Below are 20456 nucleotides of genomic sequence, written 5' to 3'. Positions count from 1 at the left end.
TGTCTTTCTGGGGTTAATGAAGCAATCTGCCAATCAATCTTTATTTATATAGTGTCTGTTACAATCAAAATTGTTTCTAGGCGCTTTACAGAATCCCAGGGCCTGACCCCCAACAAGCAACAATGGCAAGGAAAAACTCCCCTGTAACAGGACGAAACCAGATACTCGAAGTGGCCCAAGGGGGTGTTAAACGCAGTCTTCCACTTGGTATGAGATGGTATGCGTTGCGAAAGTCCAGCTTAGAAAAAATCTGCACCTTGTGGAGAGGACCAAAAGCCGCATCGAAGAGAGGTAACAAGTACTTGTTTTTCATTCAGGGCTCATTAATCTATGCAGCGGCAGAGGGAGCCATCCTTCTTTTGGACAAAAAAGAACCCTGCTCCCACAGGGTGGAAGGGCGGATCAGACTGGTTGCCAGGGACTCCCTGATGTATTTCTCCATCGCTTCCTGCTCTGGCCGGGAAAGGTTGTACAGCCGACTCGAAGGTAGTGAAGCTCCTAGGAGAAGGTCGATGCCGCAGTCATAAGGGTGATGAGGGGACAGAAGTAGCGCATGCTGCTTGCTAAAGACTGTGCCTAGGTCAAGATATTCAGCAGGAACCAGGGAGGGTTTGGACCCTGGTTTGTCAGGTCACTTTCGGTCTAATAAATTTCGCCAAGATACAAGAAATGAGAGAGACTCCATCCCGGGTGGGATGGACACCGTCACTTCTAATCAGACCAGGTTTTCCCCAAAAACTGTTCCAATTGTCTACAAAGGACACCTGGTTTTCGGGGGCACCACCGTGACAGCCAACGATGAAGCGATGACATGCGACTAAACATTTCATCGCTGGCCCTATTGGGGAGGGGACCAGAGAATGCTACGGAGTCCGACATTGTTATTGCATAATCACAGTCCATCGAAGGGCAAGTGTCTTTTCCTCTCTTCTCCACTTAACAAGGTTGCTGCTGTTTCTCTCCTGCCACTGAGTGGCTGACATTAATATAACACCTTGATGAACAGTGATTTAAACACTACATTTAACCCATATGTACCCTTATGTTTTGCCCATAAATCCTTTAAAACAAAAACAAAAACTAATCAATAAATTAAAATAAGAGAAGTTATTTACAATACGGCCTCGGTTTAACATGAGTGGGCTTTGAGATTTGGATTTCCCCTCCATTTTGTCATTCTCCACTGAAGTCTATGAGGAAGAGGAGAATCTACTATCACACAAACTACAGTTTTCTATTGTTAAACTTACCAGTACTTTATAAAATGACAAAATGTGACAGAGGGGTTGTGGGTAAAGGGATATCATGTCTTTGATCTTTGAACAGGATAGACAAATTTTTTTATTTTTTTTTAAAAACACTTCATAGAGTTTGAGCTTTGGGATGAAAGGACAGAGTCTAGCATAGATCATTTTTATCCAGTATTTTTGAGGACTGGGCCATGACGTGGCAAGTATATTTGTAGAATTTGGAGTTTACTTCATTCTTTTCTTTGAACTTTTCTGCAACATAAACTTTTTTTGGCTAATATTGTGACGTGGTGTTTTCTTTACCCACTGAGGAGGCGCATTGTGGAGCTATTAGGTCAACCTCCAAATCGAATGCTAGATACAGGAAAAAAACTAATCAATACTTTAAGAAAAGCTTGTGCGCATGGAATTGATCATGGAGACTAAAGGTATCTGTGGTAGTTTGTCTAAGATATTTCTTACGGACGGAATTTTTCCCCAAATTAATAGGTAGGAATGTTTATTTTGTTGTCATTAACTCATTTTCTGTTTAGACAGGCTACAGAAGAGCAGGGCATAAGCTTCTGGATTCTCTGGATGACATATTTTTCCAATTTAATTTGTTATTCACATCAATGTAACAACATTTTCTCTATAGCATAAACTGTTGCAACATGTTTTTCTGACAAACATTATACGCAAGTATACGCAAATTCATTTCAGTCCTAAAGTCCTTGATTTATCCTTTTGAAAAAATTGCAGGATCTCAGATAATTATTCAAGTCAAGTATTTGTTGTCTTGAAGGGTGGGGACTACCTCTAAAGAGCCAGAGGTTACTGCCAGCAATGAAAATGGACAGACTTTACAGTCGCAGTGTGAAACCCCCCAGCAGAACCAAGAGAGCCAGTTAAAAACAGGGGAAAAAAGAAATCATGACTCTAAAGACGATGACCCAACTTGTCACAACTCCAAGCGGCCTAAAATTCAGTCAAGGGTGACACCAAGGAAGGACACAAATAAATGCTGTGAATTGCATTGTTCAGAGGAAGCTGCCTAATGGGAAGGATGGTGGGCCTCATTGCTCCACCTCAATGGCTGTGCCTGGGTTCAGCCAAAAAGCTTTGAAAAGACCAAGGCAATACACAGGCAGTAAAGGAGAGGAAAAAGTAACAAACGCCCTGAACACATATGTTTGGGGTACATTCCCATCTGGACTTTCAATCACATATTCAGCCTGAATTACAATAAAGGAAGCTGATTTCATTATGTTAAACATTAGTTTCTGTTTTTTCAAGACCATAAAGTGTTTACAGAAAATCAAACAACAAATTGGTGCATTCAAATTAATATAATTAGTACTCCCTTGTTGTACCTGAGGAAAAGTTGACCGATTTTTACTTTGTCTCATTTACTCTGCTTATTGTGGCACACAAAATTGGAGTAACAATATTTAATGTTTTTTTCAAATATTTTATTCTTAGAAGATAAGTATGAAGATAAGATGTATAAGTAGTTTGCATACAGTTGCTAAAACAGACAGGAAACAGCTAATAACTGCTAAAGATATGTTTGACAGGATATCCCCAAACTACTTGTAACCAACTATTTTTAATTCATCCTGCACAATCATCAACACAATCATCCTTAGCAGATGTATGTGTTGCCAGTGTCACCAGTGTTTTTAGTGTAAATCACCATAGTAATTATACACCGTCTCTCCTAATCAGACCAGGTTTTCCTCAAAAACTGTTCCAATTGTCTACAAAGGACACCTGGTTTTCGGGGCACCACGGCAGCCAGCGACAGGCGACTAAACATTTCATCGCTGGCCAGACTAGGGAGGGAACCAGAGAATGCTACGGAGTCCGACACTGTTTTTGCATAATTGCACACCGACTCTATGTTACTTTTGGTGACTTCCGACTGACGAAGCTGGGTGTCATTTTCTCTGACTTGAATAATAACTTTACCAAATTAACGTTTACTTCTCGCCAGTAGCTTTAGATTTGCTTCTATGTCACCTGCTCTGGCCACCGGAATGCACCTATCTATGGTGGCTGGAGTCGGCTTCATGTAGCGCAAAACAGAGTCGCCAATTACCAGGGTCGGTTTCTCAGTGGGTGTGTCGCCGAGTTAGCCACGGGAAGCGGTTGGTGGTGCACCGGGGGCCTTTGGTTTGGGCTACGCTTCCTGCAAATCCTCGCAAAGCCGCCCTGGCTAGCAAGCTGCTCGGTCTTTCTGTCCAACTGTTCTATATTTACTTTGATTTTCATGACTTCAAAAAATGTATTTTATTTTGACATTGTGGAAAGGCATCATGGCCAAATGAGTACAGGACTGATATGTGAAATGGAGTGTTATTTCAGAATATATAAATAAATTTAGAACTCAGTGTGCGTTGAGTTTTTTTGCTCGTTGACATCCTCTGGAAGAATCTGAGTCAGGACAACAAATTTGTCTTTTTTCAAACCCTGAAAAACATTCTGGTTCTTTGCATCAATTGCCAGGTAGTCCTCTTTTTCTCCATACTTTGGCCAGTGGACAAGGCCCTGTCCATTAGGAGACCTACACACGCACATCACGAGCAAATTATCGTGTAGTTTTTGATGAACTCATTATTTTAACAAGTGATTGTAATTCCTACCCTGTACGAGCAAAGTTGCCCCAGTAGCCCATCATGATTTTGTCCAACCGCTCATCTTCTTCACTGCATGCACCTAAAATAAAAATGTTGTCTTGAAATTCTTTGAACACTAAAAAAATGGCAGGAAAAATAGTACCACGGATAGAACTTACTGCCTAATTTGATGTGAGAAACTGTAAAGCAAAATCCAAATACAGAAAATATTTCATCTCCATGGCCACTCTTAACAAAGCTTGGTCTTTTATCTTTTAGAAAACTGGGGGAATGCTGAAATTCATACAGGTACACAGGGGCACCAGCATCTATGGAGAATAAAAAATAAATTGTGTTTTTAGAGTTATTATATTACTTTTACACTGTGACAGTTGTGTTTCATTTGTGACATACCTCTGTGAGCATTAGCAGTCTTAATGGCAGGAATAACAAACAGCACATCTCCGAGCAGCTCAGTGAATCCATTTCTATTTTTCACACGATCTTCTCCAGATCCAGTATATTTATCAAGAATCTGTTTTCGGAGTTGTTCATCTTTGGGCTGGAGGAAATAAGCAACATATCTCTCAGAGGTTTGAGCAAGATACTAAAAATCACTCAGGAGACATCTGGCAGTCTTACATCAGGATAGAACATGGACAACAAGCCCAAGACATGCTCCTGGTCCATTCCCTCTGTCCAATTTGGAGAAGCAAAGTACTGTGGGAGGACAGATCCAGCACTGAATCAATATCTTATGGACTAATGTGGAGATCAGTCAAATCTTTGATGTTTACCTGAGCAAGTAAAGAACTGCCTTCATGATTATTGACCCCGGTCATAAAAGGCACAGTGAGAAGTTGGTGCTGAAGGAACAACTCTTCTATGTTGTTTTTGAGGAAATATCCATCAGTGATTAAAGAATACTTCACTGCTGTTCCCTTAAGGGAATATAATTTGTAAAAAAAACACACAGGAGGATTTAAAAAATACACATGAAACAATCATTGTTTTCCTGCAGAAGCTCACCTTAGCTATGGTCAAAATGGTTTCCATGTCCACGTTCTTGAAGCAATCAGCTGTTTTTACTGTGCTTTCAGAGCTACAGCCAGATACATTTGCAAACAACTAGATGGATGGATGGATGGATGGATGGATGGATGGATGGATGGATGGATGGATGGATGGATGGATGGATGGATGGATGGATGGATGAGGATGGATGGATGGATGGATGGATGGATGGATGGATGGATGGATAGATAGATAGATAGATAGATAGATAGATAGATAGATAGATAGATAGATAGATAGATAGATAGATAGATAGATAGAAGTAAATCAATGCTATTATTTGAATAAATGTTATATTAATATTGATATTATTATTTTAGATTGGGAAATTCATTCACCTGCAATGCAGGCTGAGGATCATCTTGAACTAAGAGTTGCAATGCAGCAGTGCCACTCTCAGCAATAGCGCGGTGGAAAAGGCCCTCAGAAAGCGGTGAGAGCAGCTGTTTACCAAAAAACCAACATGAAATGAACATATATTCCCAAAGTACTATAAATCGTGCATGGGTAATACAAACTTCTGAGCAATGATCCTTACCAGGAGAGATACGCTTATTCCACCAGCAGACTCGCCAAATATTGTAACTAAATCTGGGTCTCCTCCAAAGTTGTGAATATGCTCCTGGACCCATTTCAGAGCCTGGATCTGATCCAAAAAACCAATGTTTCCAGGCATGTGCTCATCCCCAGTGCTAGAGAGAACATGCACACAAAGTCTAATCTGCCTGGCTACAGTTTCTTGGCATCAGGATAATGATATGACCTATAACAACAGCACCATATTAGAATATTGATCCCAGCACTGCTTTTGTCTTCTACCTGAGAAAGCCCAGGAGTCCCAGACGGTACTGGATTAGAACCACAACAACATCTTGGTAAGCAGCCAAGGCAGAGCCACTATACATTGAAGCTGAGCCCAAAACAAACCCTCCACCATGGATCCAGACCATAACCTGTTGAAAAAGAGATTTTAGTCTCAATGAGTCTTTTACTTGTTAAATAAATGACTAAATGAAAAAACAAACAATAACTGAGATCACAATTAATAAAATCAATAACTAAATTATTCTAAACTGGCCAGAGATTCTTACTGGGAGTTTGGCATTCTCTGGTCTTTTTGCAGGAGTGTAAATGTTGAGGTAAAGGCAGTCTTCTGAAATATCCGGAAGGTCTACTACGATACCAAATTCCTTCACAAGACCTGTTGTAAACTCCAAATCCTGAACACACCTGAAGGACAGACATGCTTATGTCCTTAACAGGGATAACAATGATTCCATACGTGTGTGAATCCAGCAGCAGTGTCTTACATCAGTGGTTGCTTGGTGGCGTCTCTCACTCCTTCCCAACCCTCCACAGGCTGAGGTGCAGCCAGTCTCAGAGCAGGACCGACAGGTGGCTTTGCAAACGGCACACCCAGGTATGCATGGACCCCAGTGTCTTTCCCCTTTACGCTCTCATACTTACCTCTCAGGCTGCCCAGCTTTGTGTGGATTTCAGGTGCTGTGGATAGAGGCATTTAGGATTTGCTTTCTTTCTTTTATTTTTTTTTAAAAAAAAAACATTAAATGATGAGACAGTTTTCTGGTGGTGAAACATTCTCTATAATTGGCTGTGCCATATGAAGTACATTTTAATAACCATTTACAACCAATCCAAAATTATTTTACATTTCTGTTTATAAAATACAAATCAACACACTGGGGGTGGCGCCCTATCGCCCATTATTGGCCAGCTGACACTGATTCCATGTGTTTATATTTTTGCCATTTGTGTGTCAATATAAATTTAATCTGAAATGTTCAAGAAAAATAAACAAGATTTAAAACTTACCATACTTGTCTGCTGCAACACATAACAGGAAAGCAGTGATAACAAAAGCAAAACTTTGCATCTCACAGAAACTCATGGTGCTCCTCTTCGTAGAGAGAAAATGAGCAGGATTGTGAGCTGTGTGTCTCCTTTTATTATTCAAGGCAGGAACTTTCACCGAGACAAGGCAGAATGCAGATTATGCAGCAGGCCCCGCCCAGTAGTTGTTCACATTTGTTCTGCTGACAACTGATATGTATAGCTAATGTGGGTCAACTGTTGTTATTTTTTCACACAGTTTATGTAGAAGTAGGCATGAATAACAATTTAATTGGCTTTTCATTTAATAAATTATTTACACAGACACACACAGACACACACACACACATATGTTATTATATATATATATATAATACATATATATATATATATATATATATATACACAAATATATAGTCAGGTGCAGACTGTGTGGAGATGCCCCTGAGACAGTCCAGCACATCACAGCAGGGTGCAAGATGCTAGCAGGCAAGGCATATATGGAGTGGCATAACCAGGTGGCTGGCATAGTGTACAGGATCATCTGCACTGAATATGGACTGGAGGTCCCAGGGACCAGGTGGGAGACACCCCCGAAAGTGCTGGAGAACAAGCAGGCCAAGATCCTGTGGGACTTCCAGATCCAGACTGACAAGATGGTGGTGGCCAACCAGCCTGACATGGTGGTGGTGGATAAACACCAGAAGATAGTGTTGCTGATAGATGTAGCAATCCCAAGTGATAGCAACATCAGGAAGAAGGAACACGAGAAGCTGGAGAAGTACCAAGGGCTGAAGGAGGAGATGGAGAGAATGTGGGGCATGAAGGCAACAGTGGTCCCAGTAGTGATTGGGACACTAGTGGCAGTAACACCCAACCTGAGTAGATGGCTCCAACAGATACCAGGAACCACATCAGAGATCTCTGTCCAGAAGAGTGCAGTCCTAGGAACAGCTAAGATCCTGCGCAGAACCCGCAGACTCCCAGGCCTCTGGTAGAGGACCTGAGTTTGAAGGAAGGAGGCACTGCCCAGGAGGGTGAGGAAGAGTTTTTTTAAATATATATATCACAGAGAGCATATTTATATACAAATGTGTGTGTGTTCGCGTCAATTTCATCTGGCTGGAGTTGAAGTCTTTCATCCTCTACAGCCGTCTCACAGATCAGCTCGCCCACCCACACGCCCCAAATGTGAAGCACTTTGAGGACATACTGCGTAACATGCAGTTGTTGACATCCTGATGCGTTCCTAACCCATAGGGGCCACCATCATTTATGAGTCACCTCTGTTCTGTGCTGACAATGTCGCCATCACAACTGGGTTTTTTTTGGTTTTACCTGTTTTCCAAGCCCATTCTGTTTTATTGTGTAACTGAGCTAGTTTATATTGATGTCATCACATACAATGCCAACAGGTCATGGTACATCACCCATATTGAGCATGATTGAAGGTGACATTGAACTTTATATTAATGTATTTATTTATTCCCCGCTGGACAAAATTAATCATATCTCTTATTACAAAGGCTCAAACTGTATGCGCCTCTGATTCTGTAATCATGTCTGTAGTGCATTTTATTTAAAACAAATCCCGTTTAACCAATATCAAAACACATTTTCACGAAGCAGCAATGCTTGTTTTATCTGCTTCATTGCAAACCATATTACCGAGTGTGTTGTCCCAGTTTTATATTTTTTTACTTTAATTTTCATGCATGTATTCAATTTAATTGTAAATGGAGCAGCACACACAACTTCACAAAATGTGTTTTATTTTGAAATTTTGGAAGGGCATTCTGGCCAAATGATGGCATTTAATGACTGATATGTGAACTGGAGTGACGTTTCAGGAAAAAATAAATACATTTAGAACTCAATGTGCCTCATTGTGTCTTTTTGCTCTTTGACATCCTCTGGAAGGATCTGAGTCAGGACAACAAATTTGTCTTTTTTCAAACCCTGAAAAACATTCTGGTTGTTTGCATCAATTGCCAGGTAGTCCTCTTTTTCTCCGTACTTTGGCCAGTGGACAAGGCCCTGTCCATTAGGAGACCTACACACATGCACATTATGAGCAAGTTAGCATGTAGTTTTTGATTAATTCAAGTGATGAACTCAAGTGATTGTAATTCCTACCCTGTACGAGCAAAGTTGCCCCAGTAGCTCATCATGATTTTGTCCAACTGCTCATCTTCTTCACTGCATGCACCTAAAATAAAAATGTTCTCTTGAAATTCTTCGAGCATTAAAAAAAATGGCAAGAAAAATAGTACCATTGATAGAGCTTACTGCCTAATTTGATGTGAGAAACTGTAAAACAAAACCCAAATACAGAAAATATTTCATCTCCATGGTCACTCCTAACAAAGCTTGGTCTTTTGTCCTTTAGAAAACTGGGAGAATGCTGAAACTCATACAGGTACACAGGGGCACCAGCATCTATGGGGAAGAATAAATAATAAAATGTGGTGTTATGGCTGTCATTATGTCACTTTTGCACTTTTTGTTGCATTTGTGACCTACCCCTGTGAGCATTAGCAGCCTTAATGGCAGGAATAACAAACAGCACATCTCCGAGCATCTCGGTGTATCCATCTCTGTTTTTCACACGATCTTCTCCAGTTCCAGTATATACATCAAGAATCTGTTTTCGGAGTTGCTCATCTTTGGGCTGGAGGAAATTAACAACATATCTCTTAGAGGTTTGAGCAAGATACTAAAAATCACTCCAGAGACATCTGGTAGTCTTACATCAGGATAGAACATGGACAACATGCCCAAGACATGCTCCTGGTCCATCCCCTCTGTCCAGTTTGGAGGAGCCATGTACTGTAGGAGGACAGATCCAGCACTGAATCAATATTGAAAGGACTAATGTGGAGATCAGTCAAATCTTTGATGTTTACCTGAGCAAGTAACCAACTGCCTTCATGATTATTGACCCCAGTCATAAAAGGCACATTGAGAAGTTGGTGCTGAAGGAACAACTCTTCTACGTTGTTTTTGAGGAAATATCCATCAGTAATTAAAGGATACCTCAATTCTTTTTCCTTAAGTGAATAAAGTTTGTAAAACAACAGAGTCAAGAGTAAAGATTCACTGTAAAAAAAAATTCTTGCAGAAGCTCACCTTAGCTATGGTCAAAATATTTTCCATGTCCAATTTCTTGATGCAATCAGCCGTCTTTTCTGTGCTTTCAGTGCTACAGCCAGATATATTTGCGACCATCTATGGATGGATATGTACATAGATTTAGAAATAAAAAAAATACCATTATATGAATTGAAATTATATTAATAATAACACTATCATTATTTTAGATTGGGCAATTCTATTACCTGCAATGCAGGCTGAGGATCATCTTGAAATAATAGCTGCAATGCAGCAGTGCCACTCTCAGCAATAGCGCGGTGGAAAAGGCCCTCAGATAGTGGCGAGAGCAGCTATTCAACAAAATACAACAAATGAACATATATTGTGAATGTACAATGTGTAAATCGTGCATTTGGCAATACAATCTTCTGAGCATTGATCCTTACAAGGAGAGATACGCTGACTCCACCAGCAGACTCGCCAAATATGGTAACTAAATCTGGGTCTCCTCCAAAGTTGTGAATATGCTCCTGGACCCATTTCAGAGCCTGGATCTGATCCAAAAGGCCAATGTTTCCTGACATGTACTCATCCCCAGTGCTACAGAGAACATGCACACAAAGTGTCATCTGCCTGGCTACAGTTTCCTGGAAACAGTAAACTAATATGACCTATAACCACAGCACCAGATTACAATATTCATGCCAGCACTGCTTCCATCTTTTACCTGAGAAATCCCAGGAGTCCCAGTCGGTACTGGATTACAACCACAACAACATCTTGGTAAGCAGCCAAGGCAGAGCCACTATACATTGAAGCTGAGCCCAAAACAAACCCTCCACCGTGAATCCAGACCATAACCTGTTGAAACAACAACACCAATCACGATTAATCAAATCAATAGCTAAATGAGTCTAAATTGGCCAGAAATTCTTACTGGGAGTTTGGCATTCTCTGGTCTGTTTGCAGGAGTGTAAACGTTGAGGTAAAGGCAGTCTTCTGAAATATCTGGAAGGTCTACTATGAAACCAACTGTCTCAAGAAGACCAATCGACAACCCCAAATCCTGAATACACCTGAAAGACAGACATGCTTATGTCCTTAACAGGGATAACAATGATTCCATACGTGTGTGAATCCAACAGCAGTGTCTTACATCAGTGGTTGCTTGGTGGCGTCTCTCACTCCTTCCCAACCCTCCACAGGCTGAGGTGCAGCCAGTCTCAGAGCAGGACCGACAGGTGGCTTTGCAAACGGCACACCCAGGTATGCATGGACCCCAGTGTCTTTCCCCTTTACGCTCTCATACTTACCTCTCAGGCTGCCCAGCTTTGTGTGAATTTCAGGTGCTGTGAAAAGAGGCAATCTGGAATTTATTTCTATTTTTTTTTGTTCTGTTTTTAAAAGGAAATCAACTACTTGGTCATAATGAGACAGGTGTCTGGTAGTGAAACATTGTTAAATTTTTTCAACAACTGAAACTTAACATACTCGTCTGCTGCAACACATAACAGGAAAGCACAGATAATAAAAGCAAAACTTTGCATTTCACACAAACTCATGGTGTTCCTCTTTGTGGTGAGAAAAGTGCAGGAGTGGGAACTTTGTCCCTCTTCCTTTAAACTTCCAAAGTGGGAGGGAACTTTGACCAAGGGGTTGAACCCAGATTATGAAATCCGGCACACCCTCTAGTTGTTGACAGTGCGTGTACTGACTTCTGAGATAGATAACTAGTGTTGTGAAATTGTTTATATATATATATATATATATATATATATATATATATATATATATATATATATATATATATATATATATATACTGTATATATATATATGCGACTAAATAGATACATCACTGACTTTGGTGCGGAAGGTTGTCGGTTCGAATCGAGGCAAGCCCTTAGGCAAGGCTCCTTAAGGCATATATGCCTACACCTCGGTATGAGCGGAACGTTAACTGGTAGAGTCATACCGGCTCGGACGTTGCCCGGGTCAAGGTCCGCGTCAGGGGTCAGGGAATTAGGGCCGCCTGATGTCAAATTGGCTACTGGAACAAGGCATTCATGGAGCAGGGCAGAGAACATGGTACTGATGGAGTGTTACTACGGGAGTAACCCCAGCGAGAGAGGGTACATGCAGAGGATGTGGGAGAGATGGGTACTTCGAAACCCCACATCCTCACTGACTAAGAAGCGGCTCTTAGCTCAGTGTTCAAATATCCGCAATAAGAAGCTGCTATCACAGCTAGAGATTGACGAGGCACGGCGGTGTGCCTCACCCACTGTACAAAATATGCTACGGCAGGGGGAGCCAGGATGCCACGTCAGTGTCAGTCAGTGTGGGGGTGATTTCACCCAAAATCGAGATTGGGTACACAGCCCCAATGCCAGTCGGAATTGGGACAAGGGCAGCTGACCTGAGAGAGAGAATCATGGAGTCCTGGGGGAACTCAACTACCTCCCTGCCAAGGCTAACACACAAAGTACCTACTGGAGGACATGAACACGGTACTGTCAACCATCCCTACCACTACCATCACTGAGACCAATCAGCTGATGTATGCAGCGGCAACAGTAATCCTGCAGATGCTTGGCTATAAGATGAAGAGCATGAATAGCCATAAGGAGCAAATGGCCCCATGAGGGAGAAGGCTAGAGGCAAAAATCATGGCAACGCGGAGAGAAGTCAGCCTCCTAACAGAACTGAGTAGAGGCGTGAATCCAAGTACAGAGCGGCCCAAGAAGTACAACAAACTGTCCATACCTGAGGCACTGGAGACTGCTAAGCAAAGGCTCACAGCCCTGGCTACCCGACGAAAGAGGTACACAAGAGAAGTAGAGGAAAGGAGGATAAACAGGGTGTTCTCCACTAACCCGGCAAAGGTCTACTCTCAATGGCAGGGCAACAAGATGACAACAGACCCCCCCAGGGCTGAGACGGAACAATACTGGAAGAGTATCTAGGAGAAAGAGGCAACGCACAACACTACTGCCCGATGGCTGCAAGACCTACAGAGTGAGCACAGCCAACTCCCAGAACAAGACCCAGTAGTCATCACCTTAGCAGACATCCAAACAAGAGTGTCCAAAATGAAGAGCTGGACAGCACCAGGGCCCGATAAGATCCACGCCTACTGGCTTAAGAAGCTGACTGCACTCCATTAACGCCTGGCAGCACAGATGAACTAGCTGCTAACATCAGGGGACCACCCAGAGTGGCTAACCCAAGGCCGGACAGTCCTCATAATGAAGGACCCCCAGAAGGGCACAATACCGTCCAATTACCGGCTCATAACCTGCCTCAGCACCACATGGAAGCTCCTATCAGGCATCCTAGCGGCTAAGATCAGCAGGCACATGGATCAATACATGAGCATAGCACAGAAAGGCATAGGGAACAACACCAGAGGTGCAAAGCACCAGCTACTGGTCGACAGGGCAATCGCCCAGTACTGTAGGATACGGCACAACAACCTGTGCACTGCCTGGATTGATTACAAGAAAGCCTATGACTCAATGCCGCACACATGGATACGAGTGCCTAAAGCTGTATAACATCAACAGGACACTAAGAGAGTTCATCCAGAACTCCATGAAGCTGTGGAACACAACTCTGGAGGCCAACTCAAAGCCAGGTGAGCATCAGATGTGGCATATATCAAGGAGATGCTCTGTCCCCCCTGCTGTTCTTCATAGGCCTAAACCCCCTCAGCCAGATCATCACCAAGAGTGGCTATGGGTACCAGTTCCAAAGTGGAACAACCGTCAGCCACCTCCTCTACATGGATGACATCAAGCTGTATGCCAAGAACGAGCGTGACATCGACTCCCTGATTCACCTCACTAGGATCTACAGCAAAGACATCAGGATGTCATTCGGGCTAGACAAATGTGGGCGGATGATATCTAGAAGGGGAAAGGTGATCGCAACTGACGGGGTTGAACTACCTGAAGGGAACATCACAGATGTGCAGGACAGCTACAAATACCTGGGGATCCCGCAGGCAAATGGTAACCATGAGGAGGCAGCTAGGAGGTCAACCACAACCAAATACCTGCAGAGGTTAAGACAGGTCCTGAAAAGTCAGCTGAATGGTAAGCACAAGATCCAGGCCATAAACACCTACGCCCTGCCAGTAATCAGATACCCTGCTGGCATAATACCCTGGCCACTGGGAGAGGTACAAGCCACTGACATCAAGACAAGGAAGCTCCTCACCATGCACGGAGGGTTTCACCCTAAGTCCAGTGTCCTGAGGCTGTACACAAAGCAAAAGGAAGGGGGCCGAGGACTAGTAAGTGTCCAACTACTGTCCAGGAGGAAACATCAAGCCTCCAAGAATACATCAAGAAGATGGCACCCACTGACCCAGTGCTGAGTGAATGCCTCAGGCAACAAAAGCCCACCAAGGAGGAGGAACCTGAGGGGCTATCATGGAAGGACAAACCCATGCATGGAATGTACCACCGACAAATTGAGGAAGTGGCTGATATCAAGAAAACATACCAGTGGCTGACAAAGGCCGGACTGAAAGACAGCACAGAGGCACAAATCATGGCTGCACAAGCCCCTGTCCCTGAGACAGTCCAGCACATCACAGCAGGGTGCAAGATGCTAGCAGGCAAGGCACACATGGAGCGGCATAACCAGGTGGCTGGCATAGTGTACAGGAACATCTGCACTGAGTATGGACTGGAGGTCCCAGGGACCAGGTGGGAGACACCTGAGTAGATGGCTCCAACAGATACCAGGAACCACATCAGAGATCTCTGTCCAGAAGAGCGCAGTCCTAGGAACAGCTAAGATCCTGCGCAGAACCCTCAGACTCCCAGGCCTCTGGTAGAGTACCCGAGTCTGAAGGAAGGAGGCACCGCCCAGGAGGGGCGAGGAAGATATATATATAGTGGAGGACTGTGTTTTACGTGCACAACAAACCAAACGTTCACACCATTCCAGGAGACCTGGTGACTTGCCACCAAGTGAGCCAGCAGACAAAGGGGAAATACAGCAAACAAAACTAGGTGAACGACCCCACCAACGACCCTGCCAACGACTCTCAGGTTACCATTCCGATCCTTAACATGCTAAATGGTCCACAAGGGCTATATTTTCAAGCTCGGTCCCCAGCGAGCTCAGAATTGAAGAAGCCTTCTGGATAGAAGGCGAAACGTCTTCAAAGAGAAGAAACACAGTCCAGTTGACAGAGAAAACTACCTTGGATAACGATGACCTGGATGATTGAGAATCTACACAGACATATCCTAGACAGACAAAATATCCTACTTAGGGGGTCGTCTAATCATTAGGTTAACATCTTAATTATGCAGCTATAGGCCGAGGCTGCCGGGGTCTAGAAACATGATTATCTGACAGGCCTCTGTCACCCCACTGGGTCATGGTCTCCTCTCCTCCTCCCCAAATAGACCAGTGATGTTATTTCATGTATAGTTTTTCTGTCCCCCCCCACCTTCTGTATTCATCTATCACCGCCTTCATAGCTGTATGCTGACCCACTGACCTCCGACCCCGCTGACCCACTCAACTCAACCAGCAGCTTATTTAATTAATATAATATATTTCTATGTTCTACCTATTCTCTCCTCTACCTGTCCTTCCCCTTCTCCTCTCTCTCTACCCAGCCGGCCATCAGCAGGAGGGTCCCCCTTATGAGCCTGGTCCTGCTTTTCTTCCTCTTTTCCGGTATTGCATATATACTGTATATGTGTGTGTGTGTGTGTGTGTGTGCGCGCGCGTGTGTGTGTGTGTGTGTGTGTGTGTGTGTGTGTGTGTGCGTGTGTATGTGTGTGTGTGTGTGTGTGTTTATAGGTTTCAGGTTTCATCTGGCTGGAGCTGAAGTCTTTACACTGCCACATTTTTGCATTTCCCAGTTTGCACATAATTGTTTCTGCCCACTTTTTAGAAATTTTATGACATTCTACTTATTGTAAATTGAGTTTTTACTGTATACCCTTTTGAGAGTGTATCTCCCTTTTTTGTGATAAGCTCCTGAGAAGTTAATTTCCATCTGGAATACATGAAAAAATCAGTCTCTCTCTCGCTGTCAGGCTAAAACCTTGAATGTATTGTCCCACTTCTATATTCACTTTAATTTTCATGCATGTGTTTATTTTAATTGTAAATGGATTAGAGGAGCACAAGGGGTGCTGGCCAAATGATGACTTTTAATGACTAAAACATGAAATGGAGTGATGGTTCAGGAAAAAAAATAGAACTTACTGAGCCTTTTTTCTCTTTGAAGTTCTCTGGGGGGGTCTGAGTCAGGACAACAAATTTGTCTTTTTTCAAACCCTGAAAAACATTCTGGTTCTTTGCATCAATTGCCAGGTAGTCCTGTTTTTCTCCATACTTTGGCCAGTGGACAAGACCCTGTCCATTCGGAGACCTACACACATGCACATTATGAGCAAGTTATCATGTAGTTTTTCATTAATTCATTATTTTTAACAAGTGATGGTAATTCTTACCCTGTACGAGCAAAGTTGCCCCAGTAGCTCATCATGATTTTGTCCAACTGCTCATCTTCTTCACTGCATGCACCTAAAATAAAAATGTTCTCTTTGAAATTATTTTAGTACTGAGAAATGGCAGGGAAAAATAAGGACCATTGACTGAACTTACTGCCAAATTTGATGTGAGAAACTGTAAAGCAAAACCCAAATACAGAATATATTTCATCTCCATGGTCACTCCTAACAAAGCTTGGTCTTTTATCCTTTAGAAAACTGGGAGAATGCTGAAACTCATACAGGTACACAGGGGCACCAGCATCTATGGAGAAGAATAAATAATAAAATGTGGTGTTATGGCTGTCATTGTGTCACTTTTGCACTTTTCATTGCATTTGTGACCTACCCCTGTGAGCATTAGCAGCCTTAATGGCAGGAATAACAAACAGCACATCTCCGAGCATCTCAGTGTATCCATCTCTGTTTTTCACACGATCTTCTCCAGTTCCAGTATATACATCAAGAATCTGTTTTCGGAGTTGCTCATCTTTGGGCTGGAGGAAATTAACAACATATCTCTTAGAGGTTTGAGCAAGATACTAAAAATCACTCCAGAGACATCTTGTAGTCTTACATCAGGATAGAACATGGACAACATGCCCAAGACATGCTCCTGGTCCATCCCCTCTGTCCAGTTTGGAGGAGCCATGTACTGTAGGAGGACAGATCCAGCACTGAATCAATATCGAATGGACTAATGTGGAGATCAGTCAAATCTTTGATGTTTACCTGAGCAAGTAACCAACTGCCTTCATGATTATTGACCCCAGTCATAAAAGGCACATTGAGAAGTTGGTGCTGAAGGAACAACTCTTCTACGTTGTTTTTGAGGAAATATCCATCAGTAATTAAAGGATACCTCAATTCTTTTTCCTTAAGTGAATAAAGTTTGTAAAACAACAGAGTCAAGAGTAAAGATTCACTGTAAAAAAATTTCTTGCAGAAGCTCACCTTAGCTATGGTCAAAATATTTTCCATGTCCAATTTCTTGATGCAATCAGCCGTCTTTTCTGTGCTTTCAGTGCTACAGCCAGATATATTTGCGACCATCTATGGATGGATATGTAGATAGATTTAGAAATAAAAAAATACCATTATATGAATGAAATATATAATAATAACACTATCATTATTTTAGATTGGGCAATTCTATTACCTGCAATGCAGGCTGAGGATCATCTTGAACTAGTAGTTGCATTGCAGCAGTGCCACTCTCAGCAATAGCACGGTGGAAAAGGCCCTCAGAGAGTGGTGAGAGCAGCTGTTTACAAAAAAAAACATAAATTAACAAATATTCTGCAAGTACAATAAATTGTGCTTTGTCACTACAATCTCTTAAACCTTGATCCTTACCAGGAGAGATACGCTGACTCCGCCAGCGGACTCGCCAAATATGGTAACTAAATCTGGGTCTCCTCCAAAGTTGTGAATATGCTCCTGGACCCATTTCAGAGCCTGGATCTGATCCAAAAAACCAATATTTCCAGGCATGTGCTCATCCCCAGTGCTACAGAGAACATGCACACAAAGTGTCATCTGCCTGGCTACAGTTTCCTGGAAACAGTAAACTAATATGACCTATAACCACAGCACCAGATTACAATATTCATGCCAGCACTGCTTCCATCATTTACCTGAGAAATCCCAGGAGTCCCAGTCGGTACTGGATTACAACCACAACAACATCTTGGTAAGCAGCCAAGGCAGAGCCGCTATAGCTTGAAGCTGAGCCCAAAACAAACCCTCCACCGTGAATCCAGACCATAACCTGTTGAAACAACAACACCAATCACGATTAATCAAATCAATAGCTAATTGAGTCTAAATTGGCCAGAAATTCTTACTGGGAGTTTGGCATTCTCTGGTCTGTTTGCAGGAGTGTAAACGTTGAGGTAAAGGCAGTCTTCTGAAATATCTGGAAGGTCTACTGTTAAACCAAATGTCTCAACAAGACCATTCGCAAACTCTAAATCCTGAACACACCTGAAAGACAGACATGCTTATGTCCTTAACAGGGATAACAATGATTCCATACGGTGTGTGAATCCAACAGCAGTGTCTCACATCAGTGGTTGCTTGGTGGCGTCTCTCACTCCTTCCCAACCCTCCACAGGCTGAGGTGCAGCCAGTCTCAGAGCAGGACCGACAGGTGGCTTTGCAAACGGCACACCCAGGTATGCATGGACCCCAGTGTCTTTCCCCTTTACACTCTCATACTTACCTCTCAGGCTGCCCAGCTTTGTGTGGATTTCAGGTGCTGTGAAAAGAGGCATTTCGGAATTTTTTTTTTTTTTGCTCTTTTTTTTTTTAAAGCAAATCAACTGCTCAGTAATAATGAGACCGGTGAAACATTCTCTATAATGGTCTGTGCCATATGAAGGCAATTTCAGTAACCATCAACAAAACAATTCATTTAACAATTCACAACAATTTTAAAACAATTTTACATGTCCCTCTATTTTTACAATAAAAATCAAAAACACTCAGTGGTTGTGCCTTATCACCCCCTCTTGGCCAACCACCACTGATTCCATGTGTTTGTCATTATGGATGTAATCTGCAATGTGCAAGAAAATAAAATAAAATCAAGATTCTATACTTACCATACTTGTCTGCTGCAACACATAACAGGAAAGCAGAGATAACAAAAGCAAAACTTTGCATTTCACACAAACTCATGGTGTTCCTCTTTGTGGTGAGAAAAGTGCAGGAGTGGGAACTTTGTCCCTCTTCCTTTAAACTTCCAAAGTGGGAGGGAACTTTGACCAAGGGGTTGAACCCAGATTATGAAATCCGGCACACCCTCTAGTTGTTGACAGTGGTGTACTGACTTCTGACATAGATAACTAGTGTTGTGAAATTGTTATGTATATTTTTGTATGTGTATAAATAGGCACAAAGAAAGATTTAATTTGTTTATCATCAATGTAATTTTTACACATATATCACATATTGCATATGTATGTATAAAAAATAATAATAAAAAAATCTCTTTCTCACCCACTTGGGCATTGCCTCTTTCAGACTTGGGTCCTCTATCAGAGGCCTGGGAGTCTAAGGGTTCTGCGCAGGATCTTAGCTTTTCCTAGCAATGCGCTCTTCTGGACAGAGACCACTGATGTGGTTCCTGGCATCTCTTGGAGCCATCTACTCAGCTTAGGGGTTACTGTCCCTCATGTCCAGATCACTATTGGGACCACTGTTGCCTGCACACCCCACATTCTCTGTCTCCTCTTTCAGCCCTTGGTATTTCTCCAGCTTCTCATGTTCCTTCTTTCTGATGTCACTATCACTTGGGATTGCTACATCTATCACCATCAGTGTCTTCTGGTGTTTATCCATCACCACTATGGCTGATTGGCCACCACATTCTTGTCAGTCTGGATCTGGAAGTGTTAGGTTTACTTTTTTCCAGGACCCGAAAGTAGGCAAAAATGCAGTGGGAAAAAGTACAAAAACTTGTCTATATTTTTGAATTTAAAAGTCCTCCCGGACCGTAGGGATAGCACTCATCCAGTCCTCCGGGACGCACAGTGAGCTCCAGCGCGAAGCCAGGATTCAGGTCCTGCGCATTCTTTACTCCAGCAGGGAGAAGCGTTACTACGAGTCTTGTCAAATGAGAAGAAACAGGACTCAGATTTACCATTCAGAAACGATAACTCTCCACCACTGGTAGGCAGACGCTCTTTCCTGGTGTAGATTGCCGACAGGTACGTCTGCCTGCAGCGCCAACTGCAGCAAATTATCGGCTCCTCCACGCTCCCTGCAGGAAGAAACAAGCAGCACACGACCCGGAACCCTGGACGCCAACAGGAAGTCCAACAGGCATGCTGTTGGCATGCTTGTTCTCTATCACTTTCAGGGATGTCTCCACCTGGACCCTGGGACCTCCAGTCCGTACTCAGTGCAGATGTTCCTGTACATTATGCCAGCCACCTGGTTATGCAGCTCCATGTATGCCTTGCCTGCCAACATCTTGCACCATGCTGTGATATCCTGGACTGTCTCAGGGGCTTCTCCACACAGCCTACACCTGGGGTCTTGTGTGGTATGGTAGACCCT

General features: G+C 42.8%; 2 protein-coding genes across 5 annotated transcripts; both read right to left on the bottom strand.

The window, feature by feature from the left end:
* Positions 1 to 1811: 1811 nt before the first annotated feature.
* On the bottom strand, positions 1812 to 6910 carry LOC130536968 (carboxylesterase 5A-like). Its single transcript, XM_057053337.1, has 13 exons — positions 6755 to 6910; positions 6232 to 6424; positions 6013 to 6151; positions 5741 to 5874; positions 5460 to 5613; positions 5260 to 5364; positions 4877 to 4975; positions 4645 to 4788; positions 4490 to 4567; positions 4262 to 4409; positions 4027 to 4176; positions 3875 to 3947; positions 1812 to 3795 (listed from the first exon to the last, which is right to left on the bottom strand). Exons 1-13 carry the CDS (start codon positions 6828 to 6830, stop codon positions 3612 to 3614), a joined length of 1677 nt encoding a protein of 558 aa, XP_056909317.1. The 5' UTR covers positions 6831 to 6910; the 3' UTR covers positions 1812 to 3611.
* A 1617-nt stretch (positions 6911 to 8527) lies between these two features.
* LOC130536965 (carboxylesterase 5A-like) lies at positions 8528 to 19150 on the bottom strand. 4 transcript variants are annotated; one of them, XM_057053335.1, is made up of 14 exons: positions 18998 to 19150; positions 18459 to 18651; positions 18239 to 18377; positions 18029 to 18162; positions 17748 to 17901; positions 17551 to 17655; positions 17346 to 17444; positions 17124 to 17267; positions 16969 to 17046; positions 16741 to 16888; positions 16507 to 16656; positions 16353 to 16425; positions 16105 to 16270; positions 11034 to 11214 (listed from the first exon to the last, which is right to left on the bottom strand). In XM_057053335.1, exons 1-14 carry the CDS (start codon positions 19071 to 19073, stop codon positions 11182 to 11184), a joined length of 1692 nt encoding a protein of 563 aa, XP_056909315.1. In that variant the 5' UTR covers positions 19074 to 19150; the 3' UTR covers positions 11034 to 11181. The 4 variants fall into 4 exon arrangements, 3 of the variants coding, with proteins under 3 accessions (XP_056909316.1, XP_056909315.1, XP_056909314.1); XM_057053336.1 differs by lacking the exons at positions 11034 to 11214; positions 16105 to 16270; positions 16353 to 16425; ... (7 more) ...; positions 18029 to 18162; positions 18239 to 18377 and adding exons at positions 8528 to 8825; positions 8909 to 8981; positions 9062 to 9211; ... (6 more) ...; positions 10593 to 10726; positions 10803 to 10941 and having other exon boundaries at positions 18998 to 19149; XR_008953514.1 differs by lacking the exon at positions 11034 to 11214 and having other exon boundaries at positions 16030 to 16270; positions 16542 to 16656; positions 18998 to 19149.
* Between the last annotated feature and the right edge of the window lie 1306 nt (positions 19151 to 20456).

This window comes from Takifugu flavidus, chromosome 13, assembly GCF_003711565.1.
Source record: "Takifugu flavidus isolate HTHZ2018 chromosome 13, ASM371156v2, whole genome shotgun sequence".
NCBI lineage: Eukaryota > Metazoa > Chordata > Actinopteri > Tetraodontiformes > Tetraodontidae > Takifugu > Takifugu flavidus.
The sequence above is the reverse complement of the archived record's forward strand: the minus strand, read 5'-3'. Positions and strand labels throughout refer to the sequence as shown.